General features: G+C 44.6%; 1 protein-coding gene across 1 annotated transcript; it reads right to left on the bottom strand.

Moving 5' to 3' along the window:
* Positions 1-643: 643 nt before the first annotated feature.
* On the bottom strand, positions 644-9,712 carry CHST4 (carbohydrate sulfotransferase 4). Its single transcript, XM_004431811.3, has 2 exons — positions 9,440-9,712; positions 644-2,366 (listed from the first exon to the last, which is right to left on the bottom strand). Exon 2 carries the CDS (start codon positions 2,346-2,348, stop codon positions 1,173-1,175), a length of 1,176 nt encoding a protein of 391 aa, XP_004431868.1. The 5' UTR covers positions 2,349-2,366; positions 9,440-9,712; the 3' UTR covers positions 644-1,172.
* Between the last annotated feature and the right edge of the window lie 2,561 nt (positions 9,713-12,273).

The following is a 12,273-nucleotide window of genomic DNA, read 5'->3' as shown; positions in this document are numbered from 1 at the left end:
GATTCCAATTCTAGCGATCTGAGGTAGGGCATGGCAAAACGCATTTTTAACAGGCGAATCTGATGCACAAGGAGAGCTGGGGAATGCTGCAAAGACTGGGAGAAACACTTTTTTTGTTGGGGGAGGTGACCAGAAAGAGCCTGATAGGACTAATCAGACTGGAACTGAGGTCCTCTGGCTGAGGGATCAGATTAGAGGAGCTCTTCTCCCAGACCCTAGAGTGACACATACAGTATCATTACAACTTAGGCCTCACACAAGAAAGAAAGGGCTTAGTTCCTGGTTGTCTACTTTCTACAAATTCTTAAGAAGGCAATGTATTGATCAGTTTTGACTTAGTTCATCATCTGACACCAAACATTGTCTTAGCAACTTGTCTATGGTTGAGCGATAGATAATAGTAAACTAGAGTATTAAAAAAAATCTATAAAGACAATTATGCTCTTAGGTTAGGATCCCATGAGTGTTTACTACTAAGGAATTAGAAAGCATAAAAGAGAACACTCCAAAAAGAATCTTATTTTGAAATTTTAGTGTTAACGGATGACAGCTTCACAGGTCAAAATCCTCTGTGATGGGAAAACACTGAGGGGAAATGACATCCAAATCGGGCCCAGCCCCCCATGAACTTAAGAGCTTGCTCTGTTGTGCAGAGATTTTATTTCGTATTTGTGATAACTGATAGCTGTGATGGCCACGCTCACGGGTAAGCATCCATCCCTGTTCCCCATTCCCTTTTTGAATCCACTGGGAGTCCAAGGGCTCAGAGTTCATACCCCTGTGGAAAGTGTTGCCGAGCTCTTTGGTGGAAGTCCCATTTCCCTGGTTTTTCCTGTCTCACCCCTTTCCCATTGGGCAAGATGAGAACAGAGAAGTTTATGGATTTACTCCATTGATACTGCATGGTGCCAAACAGGACCCCAGGCCACGAAGTCTCCGAGGTATACATAGATAGGAAAGCCAAGAAGTGGCTTTCAGTGGTGGAATGTGCCGCTCATGTAAGGTTTCTGAATCTCTTTCCTAGACGTAAGTAGAGACACAAAGATTTCTCGGCTGAGCATGTGTGGGCACTGCTCATACTCACATGTACACCAAAAGAGTCATAATTAAGGCTCAGAAGCAGCCTTCAGTCAACGTGGCTGAGGCTGGTGCCAGGTAGGAACAGAGCCTCCTCAGCCCTCTTGGTAGACTTGCTGGGAGGGGGTCCAGGTAGACAGAAGATCCAGTGACAGGTTTCTCTGCTCTTGCTCAGATCTGACAAGGCGGTAGCCCAGCAAATTCATGGTATCACTGCAGACTTGCTGAAGTCGGAAGACCTTTTCATAAGGCAAGGACCAGCGCCAGGCCTGGGAGACGTCGAGGGCATTCCTGGCATTTGTGTGGAAGGCGTGAGTACCCATGCCCTTGCCTCGAGTGATGTTGTGTACCCAGGTCTGGAGTTGGGGCAAGAATTTCAACCCCACATATTCATACATTCGGGCAGTCTGGGCCAGGGGGTCCCGGACCAGGTCCTCGTAGCGCATGAGCAGGTAGCGCTGCTTCAGGGCTTCGGGCAAGGACTGCGCAGCCTTGTAGATCTCCAGCTGGCTTTTGCAGATCACCTGCATCACCCCGTAGGGTTGGTCCTCTTTCTTGAGTTTCTGCCAATACTGGCCCATCACAATGTGGCTGTCAGTCATGAGTTCCCCTGTGGTGCGTTCTCGGGAACGGAACACCGCCCGGGGATCTCGGACCAGGTGCACGATGTGCAGATTGAGGGAGGGGTCTCTCAGCAGCGGGTAGAGCACCTGCAGGTTGAAGAAGCGCACCTCCTTGAGCACCACGTGGCGGTAGGAGCGGCAGGCCTTCTCCACCACCTCAAAGGGCTGTCGATTGCACAGAAGCCTGCAGTGAGCCTGGGAGGTGATCTTATCCCGTGGGAAGATGTTGCAGGCAGGTGGGGTACACAAGGCCCGGCTGCCCTCCCACTGAAAGAGACTGGACTGATTTCGGGGACCAGGTTTCATGTAGGCATCAAAGACACTCATGTCACACAGAAAGACGGCACGTATCAGATCCCGCACTGCCATATGCAGCCTCCAGGCAGTGCTTTGTGTGAAGGTCATCCAGACATGCCAGGCGGGCTCCATCAGGTAGAAGACATCCGGGTGCTGCCCAAAAATCTGGCCCACAAAAGAAGAGCCAGAGCGCCACGAAGACAGGACCAGCACGTGCACGGGCTTGGGCTCGGGCTCCTCCTTCGTAGACATGGAGTTGAAGTTGTGGCTGTACAAATGGATGAATAGAGCTAAGATGGCCATCTGGGAAACCAAGAATAGCAGTGGCCTCATTTTTTTGGGCAGTATCATTGTGCTGAAGTGGAAAACCTTTAAGGAACAAGCAGAGGGGCTGTTAGGCTGATGTTTTGGTGTCTGCCTTCCATCCTCTTTCTAGCCAAAGCCACCTTCTCCATGACCCCCACCAAGGAGCAATGTAGAGCGCTGGAAACTTCTTGCAACCAACTGCACAAATCCTTCTCTGAATCAATTCCTGTCCCTTGCAATTAGTGTGTCAATAAGTTCTATTTATTTTAGGCTCTTTCCTTCCTCCCTCCTGGTCTTTCTTGTCCATTGAGCTACCCAAAATGCCTGAACTCCACCATATTTCTTTCTTTCTTTTTTTTTTTTGTGAGGAAGATCAGCCCTGAGCTAACATCCCTGCTAATCCTCCTCTTTTTGCTGAGGAAGACCGGCTCTGAGCTAACATCTATTGCCAATCCTCCTCCTTTTTTTTTTCCCCAAAGCTCCAGTACATAGTTGTATGTCATAGTTGCACATTCTTCTAGTTGCTATATGTGGGACGCAGCCTCAGCATGGCCGGAGAAGCGGTGCATTGGTGCACGCCCGGGATCTGAACCCAGGTCGCCAGTAGTGGAGGGGACACACTTAACCGCTAAGCCACGGGGCCGGCCCCAACTCCACCATATTTCATCAACGTGGGGGAATAGCTCCACCCTGGCACCCTGGTGACATGCATGTCTTCACCCAGGCCATGTAGACAAAGCTTAACTGCAATCTGACCCAAGTTTTGGTTGAATGCCCTGTGATTCTTTCTGAAACTAAGGGACATAAACTAACTTGTGAGGAACTGCCTTGAGGCCATTGCTCTCCCACCCCCCTATCTTGAGGGAGACTGACACAAGGCCATTTCTCATTACCCTCCTTCATCTCAGTTCAGCACAGGACTTGCAATCCCCTGAAGGATATGGCTGCAGGCTATAAAACTGCTTGGCTTTATAGTCATGCCCACATAACAACTTCTTGGTCAACGGACCGCAAACACAACAGTGGTCCCTTAAGATGAGTACCATATAGCCTAGGTGTGTAGTAGGCTATACCATCTAGGTTTGTGTAAGTACACTCTGTGATGTTCGCACAACAGCAAAATAGCCTAATGACACATTTCTCAGAATCTATCCCCATCGTTAAGTTATGCCTGACTGTAGTTCGGAGTTGTCACCTCAGTGGCAAAGCCAAGTGCCTGTGGCACCTGTCACCTAGTCCTCCTCTGATTTGGCCTCATCCCATGGGACCAGGGACAGGGGAGCTGATCCAATGCTGACCTCACATCTGTGTAGGTAATATACTATCTGAATCTATTTGGGTGAATCGTTGTCTCCTTAACAACCAACTCATGAGAGTGAGGCAAGCCAACCTAAGAACTGCAGTAGCGATACTTGTGGCCTGTTAGCCACTGTGTTGCTGCTTGGGGGAATGCTTGACCGCTTGACACAACCTACTCAGGGCTGCTCAGTACAGTCAGGCAGGTTGTGCACTGCACAACCCTAGGGATTACCATCTCATCAAGAATTTAAGATTCTCATTATAAAAAAATGTTCTGGTAGGTGACAGTAAAGTATCTTAGTCCAATAGAATATGTATAGTAGGATGATTTTCCAGTTGTTAGATAGTAAACATCTAGAGAAATGAGTTCCACTTTGTAATTCACACTAAGGCTCATATAGACTGACTGATGGCAACCCTGAACTTATTCCCTTCACAATCAGGGCTCACTTTGTGTGAAAAAACATGGTTCCCAGTGTTGTGCTAGAATATTATTCCAAGGGAGATCTTAACCCTCTTTAAGGGCTAAGATGACTCTGGATCATTTAAGGTGATTTTCTGGCATAAATAACTATTGAGAGATGTAATAGTTATTTCACATAGTAAAAAATATTAATGGTAGCAAGGTGCTAATTTGCATAACACTATATACCCAAGAAATTTTTCCTTCATTTTAGTAAAAAAGAGAAAACATATTTCTAGACAGTAATTGGAGTATTTGGGTTTAGGGTTTGCTACTTTCCTGGTGACAGGTCTTATCACTAATTTTTTAAAAGTTTTTAATAAGTTAATAGTCACACAGTTCAAATTGCTTTAAAAAGTATCATTATCTTGGACATTAAATGCACCGACTCAGAATTTAAAAGAAGATGCTGTGGGAGGAAGGAAATAAGGATAGCGCCTGCCAGCCTGCAGCCTAGGCTGTCACACTCCAGGTCTTTAGCATATCGAAAGACAGGCGAGGGGAAATCTATGACAAGCAGTCATTCCTGTGGAGGGGGCCTATAGTCATAAATTAGAAAACTTCTAGAACTATTTGTAAACAGGGGTAATGGCACACTTTATAACGGGCTCACAGTATTTTTCTGGGGGAAAGAATACCTAAGAATTTTACCAGCTGCTGAATCAGTAACCTCTTCTCTACTTACTACCAACTAGTATTTACCTACCAGCTGGTGTTTTGTCATCAGTAGACAGTGCAAAGTCTACTTCCACCACCTGCCCTCCATCTGCCCATTTCCCAGCTTGCCCCCAGATGGTAACTGGGTTCATTTTTCACGTGTCGTTTCAGTCACTTTATCCATACATAAGAAAATTCAAGGGGCTGGCCTGTTGGCACAAGTGGTTACGTGTGCGTGCTCTGCTGCAGTGGCCCGGGGTTTGCAGGTTCGTATCCCAGGCGCGCACCGACGCACCGCTCATCGAGTCATGCTGTGGCGGCGCCCCACATAAAGTAGAGGAAGATGAGCATGGATGTTAGCCCAGGGCCAATCTTCCTCAGCAAAAAGAGGAGGATTGGCATCGGATGTTAGCTCAGGGCTGATCTTCCTCACAAAAAACAAAAAAGAAAAAGAAAAACAAAATTCAAATGTATGTGTATTCTTAATTTTTTTTCCCTCTTTATAACACAAAAATAGCAAGTTATACACACTGGGCTGAACTTTGCTTCCTTAACTTAAAATATGTCTTGGAGAGCTTTCCATGGCAGTACATAAAGTATTTCCTCCTTCCTTTTTACCACAACATAGAGTTCTACTGTATGGGTGTACCACGATTTATTTAACTAGTTTCCTCACTGTTGGGCATTTGGGTTGTTTCCAGTCTTTTGCCATTTCAAAAACTTCGATAATGACCTTTATGTTCATACATCATTACACACGTATGGTAGCTAAATCCTCAGAAGTGCAATTGCTGAGTCAAAGAATATGAGTATGTGTACCTTTGACATCTATTGCCCAGATAGCATTCATACTGGTCATAAACCATTATTTATGTCCAGAGGTCCAGAGCTTGTAGGGAGTGGATTTCAGAGGAGGAACTGGGCAGCCACAGATGTGACTCAGAGTTTATAGCTTGCTTCCTGGAGAGGTAGAGCATGCTTTGCCAGCTCATGGGCTTCCCTTGGAAGTCCCCTGAACCTTCTGGGAAGTGTGTGATGACCCAAGGCAAACCTTGCTTGGCAATGGCACAGAAACCCCTCTTCTTCCATTCATTACAACAATGCATTTCCTTCACATGTGCCAGAAGGGTCCAGCGAGGATCATCTTCCCTTGGAGGCCAAAAAGCGCTTTGCTCTATGCCAGGAAAATGTCAATGAAAGGTAGTTCCTGTCTTGGCCCTAAAGGTTAGAACAGGACCAGCTAAGATATGCTCCTAGTTCTTTTAAACTTGAGCCCAAGAGGAAATGATTAGAAACTAGGCCATTACTGATAATGGCCCAAGAATGCCTCCCTACCCCCCAAGGACTGAGGAGAGACTTTAGCAAGAGATCTTCTTCCAAAGACAACGTGCATACGAGGAAAAGTTTGGAACAAAGATAGGAAACAATGGAGCAAAAGAGAGAGGAAGTAAAGAAGAGAAGACCTTGACCTAAGGAAATTGTGATAGAATTTTTTATACGAGGCCTATAATCAGCTCAGGAAAAAGCTAACATTTCCTAGGGATTAGGAATGTAGACCTTTCAAAGTTACAGCCTCCCTCCCCCTATCCCAGCTTTGGGCCAACTCAGTGTCCTCAGCAGCTCCATAGCTCTGAGGCCTCCTTGCCTGCCAATAGCTCCTGGCCTTATGCCCATTCTCTCCTGGAGCTGGAGCCAGGCCTTCTACTTCCATCCCCAGCTGTCCTCAGGCTTTAGTTATCCATGGTTCTCAGAAATTCCCATGGAAACCCTCAGACTTCTTTCTTGCTTTTTCTTTCCATGAGCACTTTCCTAGCCAGAAAGAAAGTATGCTTTAGTAAAGTGAGTCCCATCTCCTCACTGGGATCTAGACACATCCTGGATCTAGGCAACCCATGATGGGGCTGACCAGAACAGCCAGGGAATACTTTAGGGGGTGTCTTCAGCAAACCTCATCTCTGCAGACTGTAATCAGTGGTAGAGGTGGATATTTTTGAGACCGTAGGAAAAGCGAGGTGATGTGGCTCTGTGAAGAAAAGGAAACTGAGGCTTTTTATGGCAAGCTCCTCTAATCTAACCACCCCTCTCCCCCACCACCCTGCACTAACCTCCTCTGTAGTCCTGGGAGTTGGTCAGCATTGGTGAGAAGTGTGTGACAGGACTTCATCTCTGAGTCCCTATTCTACCTTCCTGAGTGTTCTTTTCCGGCTTTTCAATTGCATGCTTGAATCCCACCCTCCCTGTTGCCAGAATCCCGGTAGGCACATCTCTAGCCTGGCCTTTGATAGTAAGTAGCCTCTCTCTTCTCTCTCTCAGCTCTCTCCATCCTCCACTGCTGCCAAAAACTAAAGCACAAGTCTATACTCCCCTCCTTAAAATCCTTGAGTCACTTTCTGATGCATACAAGATTAAATCGAAATCCCCAAGTCTTGTACCCAGGGTCCTTCATGATCTGATCTTTGATCTCCTGTCACTCTCCTCCTTTTCGGCACCTTAGGGTCCAGACTTCACTTTCAGTTCTTCCCAACTTGCCCTGTTATTTAGAAGCCCCGAGACATTGGCAAGATGGCCACTCTTACCTCAAGATTCTGCCCCCATGTCGGCTTTCTCCCTGAAAGGCATCTCCCTTCCTCCCAAGATTTAGCTGTTCCCCAAATTTTCTATTAGCATCCATCTCTCACTCTACAGTGAACAGCTGTAGATGAAGGTCCCTCCCACTAGGCTGCTGTAACTGAAGGGTAAACATTATATCTTATCTTGTTTACAGCTACATAAAACGTACAAGTGATTAAGCCTCTTTAAACACTTGTTGAATAAATAAATAGTTGAAGGTGGAAAGAGGCATGGTCATTGCTAGAAAGCAGATAACTGAATGAGATCCATCGAGAAACTGAAACTTGTTGTTTTCTAAAATGCACACAGATGTCTCATTAGTATCAGTTACTAAAATTTAGGTGATTCTGTTGAGTACCGAGCAGAGAACCAACACTGTCTCAATTGCATGGAGCAAGATATTGATCAAGTCAGAGGCATAGGTTTGATGCGATATGGCACAGTTAACCTCACTCCAAAAAAAAATAGTTTCTACACTGAGCAAGTGTTAGTTAAAATCAGGAAAAAAAGTGAATATTATTTTTAAAAATGTTAATAAGAAATAAAAGCCTCCTTGGAGGGCAACAGACTACTTTCCTTGCTCTAACCAACTCAGAAAAAGAAGGAAGAAAAAACCCTTGGCACATCCCATCATCACCTCCCCCCAAAATAATTTAAAAACATGTTGCCCCAATGATGGCCGAGTAGTATCATCTTAGCACACAAAGGATAGTCCATCACTGAAGAGTCAGGAGAACTTTAGGATCTTGAAAAACATCACCAAGGGGATGGTAGTGAGGGAGCACCTACATCAGGCACAGGGACCATGAGGCAGCACTATGGGCGACCTCATCCAGCAGGATGAATTATAGGTGACCCCCAAATTGGTACCATGTAGCCTTTTACAAACAAAATGAGGAATCCTGAGAAAAAAGCAAACAGACATCAATTTAAGAGCCCTGGAGTCCAGCCACTGGCATATTCCTAGCTTAGATTCCCCAGTGAGATTAGGCCCCTGAAACCAGAAAGTAGAGATGGCAGGAGATATATGCACAAACTGAGAGAGAACAGAGCTGGGTTGGGGAAACCAGCAACCACACATATAGCTGCGGACCTGGGAAACCTGGGGAGATAAGTACACCTGGGCAAACGGTGTCTCTATAATAACTAACTAGATTGAAAGCACCAGGAGGACTGGACGAGGATCCTCACCATTACTGTGTCTTGAGGGCCATTGACAGCGCCTGGCGCATAGTAGGTGGTCAAGAAATATCTGCTGAATGGATGACCGAATGAACAAACATTTGTAGAGCATTGTTTAGCATTTGAAGTGCCTTCATTGATCTGGGTGTGGAAGGCAGGGCAAGACATTCTTATTTTGCACATATAAAAGTATTTCAATTCCAGTTAGAAATTCCAGACTTGCCCAAGGCCATACAAGATAGAGGTCTCTTCTACCCTGGCTGATGTGCTGGCCTCATAACTTAATCTTATTTTACACCTGAATGGTGTTCCACAACTTTGAAAGCCCTTTCAGGCACAGTCATGACAAAAATGCTATTAGATAGATAGGACAGTGATGGTCCACACCCCCATTTTTCAGAATAAGTAAAGTGAACTTTGATTGACTCCGTGGTGGAAAGAGCCCTGTCTGAATCAGCCCAGGTCTTTTGGGTCCCAGGTCTGAGTGTTCAATTATCACATCACACCTCACCTGAGCTAGAGAAAACCTGCAGCTCCCTGGACCTCCACTCTGCCACTCCCCAGCACCTGAGCAGAGAAGCTGCAGGAAGTTCAGAGACTTGAGCTCGGAAGCCAGGATCTGAACAACTTAGATGCATCAGGGGACCGTCTACAAAATAGACCTCAGAGCAGCCCTACCATTCTAGGCTGTTTCGGACCCTGTTAGGGATGGAGCTGGGTGGGGATAGGGGAGCTGCTGGTAGGCAGCTTGTGCTTTTTCAGGAATGATTCCAGGTGATTCTGATTCAGCCCCCCTCCACTATCCACCTCCGCCACTGCCAACGAAATCGCCAGATTAGCTGCCCGAGTTGTCGGATACTCAGCTCCAGTAGTCCTGGGATAATGGGCCTGCTGTAGAGGTGTACACAGAGAGAACTCTCCTTACCTTGTGAATGGCTCAGGCTCCCCACGGCTGCAGAGAGGTTCCCGGCTAGCCAGGCTGTGCAGGTTTTCTCCTCTGACTCACCAACTCCCCTCTCGGCTTCCTCCTCCTCCTTGCATAACCGTCACTACTCAGAGCAAATTCCACTGCCCTATCCCTTCTGCCAAAGAAACGACCCACCCTCCAAGACGGGCTTGAGAAAGCAGTCCTCCCGGGAGCCCGGAGTGGGAGCCGTGGTATTAGCAGCTCTAACACTGAGAGACTCAAGGGGTGGGGTGAAGCAAAGGAGGAAGCTTGCTCTCCCACAACTGGGAGAGGATCCTGGACTGTAGACTCCTTGAAAGCAGCTGAAAAGCTTAACTCCCTCAGGGCAAAGTGGAACAAGAAGAGACCCATGGAGAACTGGGAGATGAGGTCGATAGGGAAATCACTGACAATTACAACCCAAATGCCCACAAGATCTTAAACCTTACTCTTCTGTCTTCATCTTATCTCTGTTGCAAAAAAGATGAGAAAACGGGAAAGCTATTTTTGGATTGTACCTGCCAGCTCACTTCGCTGGATTTGGGGAGATTACATTTTTTTGGCCTCTGTCATATTCACCATCTTCACCTTTCTTGCAGGAGGTAATAACTAGATGTATTACCTAGATGTAACAACTAGATATATGGGACAACGGAGATGTATTGGCGCTTAGTTGGGATACAGGAAAAAAAATTTCCTCCTCAAGAGAAAAAAGAAACAAATCATCATTAGAGATTATAGTTTCTTACTAGCTGTGTGTCCTTGGACAAATCACACAACTACCCTGAGCTACTTTACATGATCATCGTGAGTATAAAACAATAGATGCAAAAACTCTTTACAACGTGTGTGCAAATAAATGCCAATTGTGGTGGAGTATAAAAGCCACTGACTTGGGAGTCAGATATCTGGGCGAGTCGTTCCTTCCACCTCTCTGAGCCCTAGAATATCAGTGTAAAACATATACCCATCTTACAGAATTCTTGTGAATGTTGGATTAATTGGATTGGATTAATGCCTATAATGCCTCTACCACGATATTATAACAATAGTCAGCTAAAAAGTGGTAGTTATTATTAAATCATAATAATACCTCTTTCTTCTTACTCAACTGCTGGCTCATTTTCCAGGCCTTGAAAGAGAGCAGGCAGAGTTGTATCAGTTCTGGGATAATCTAGAAGTATCTGCTGGTTTCCATCAGCTGAGTCCCCTAAGGCCTTATTATTGGCACAAATGGCCAGACCTGTAGTGGTGCCTTGTACTGATTTCAGCTGTGTGGCCCTCCCTACAGAGAGCTGTAGTTCTCTCTGACAGGGAGAAGAAAAATTTCTCTTCCTCAAAGAGATGTAAATTGAAGAGCCAGAGCTGGGCAGTTGGTGGTTCTGCTTTTATTCTTATTATAAAAGTAATACTTGTTAATTATAAAAAATTTGAAAAACACAAAATATATAAGGAAGACAATATATATCCTTTTACATTTTGCTGCCCAGAGAAAACCACTGTTGATGTTTTTGACATGCGTACAGAAATCTGCATAATTGAGATCACACTGGAAAATATACTTGCTTGTACTTGTTTTCCATTTGTCTTTATTTTATTTTAAGACATTTTAAATTATGAAATTAAAATTAGGGCATAAAGGTACAATTTAACAAATAATGTAAAGGAACTGCCACTTAAAAAAATTTTACAATTTTTAGAATTAATTTCTAAAATATATAAAGAACTCATACAACTCAACAACAAAAAAATGAACAACTCGATAAAAAAATGGGCAGAGGATATGAACAGCATTTTTCCAAAGAAGATATACAGATGGCCAACAGGCACATGAAAAGATGTTCAACATCACTAATTATTAGGGAAATACAAATCAAAATTACAATGAGATATCACCTAACACCCATCAGAATGGCTATAATTAACAAGGCAAGAAATAACAAGTGTTGGAGAGGATGTGGTGAAAAGGGAACCCTTGTACACTGCTGGTAGAAATGCAAAGTGGTGCAGCCACTACGGAAAACTGTATGGAGATTTCCCAAAAAATTAAAAATAGAAATGCTATATGATCCGGCTATTCCACTACTGGGTATTTATCCAAAGAACATGAAATCAACAATTCAGAGAGATTTATGCACCCCTATGTTCATCGCTGCATTATTCACAATATCCAAGATGAGGAAGCAACCTAAGCGCCCATCAAAGGATGAATGGATAAAGAAGATGTGGTATATATACAAAGGAATACTTCTTAGCCATAAAAAAGACAAAATTGTGCCATTTGCAACAATATGGATGGACCTTGAGGGTATTATGCTAAGCAAAATAAGTCAGAGAAAGACAAATACCGTATGATTTCACTCATGTAGAAGATAAACAAACACATAGATAAGGAAAACAGATTAGTGATTACCAGAGGGGAAAGGGGGTGGGGGGAGGGCAAAAGGGGTAAAGGGGCACATATGTATAGTGACGGATAAAAACTAGACTATTGGTGGTGAACACAACGCAGTCTGTACTGAAACCATTATATAATAACGTATACCTGAAATTTACACAATGTTATAAGCCAATATGGCCTCAATAAAATAATTTAAAAACAACAACACCCTGGGACATTGCCAAAGCTGCTTCAGTATCCCTTCCCTCCCACAACCTCCCTCACCCTCAGAGGTGATCACTTTCATGGTGAGTAGTTTCTTGCTTTTCCTTATAGTTTATCACCTTAAGCAATACAATTAAATTTCCCAATTTGACCTTTATATAAAAAGAATCAAACCACACGTATTCTTTTGAGATTTGCTCTTTTTATT

The sequence above is a fragment of the Ceratotherium simum genome, chromosome 30, assembly GCF_057802395.1.
Source record: "Ceratotherium simum simum isolate JZ-2026a chromosome 30, ASM5780239v1, whole genome shotgun sequence".
In the NCBI taxonomy this organism is placed as follows: Eukaryota; Metazoa; Chordata; class Mammalia; order Perissodactyla; family Rhinocerotidae; genus Ceratotherium; species Ceratotherium simum.
The sequence above is the reverse complement of the archived record's forward strand: the minus strand, read 5'-3'. Positions and strand labels throughout refer to the sequence as shown.

What these genes read in the sequence shown, in the direction of transcription:
- CHST4 (XM_004431811.3), bottom strand. Translation starts at nt 2,348, where the DNA reads ATGATACTGCCCAAAAAAATGAGGCCACTGCTATTCTTGGTTTCCCAG.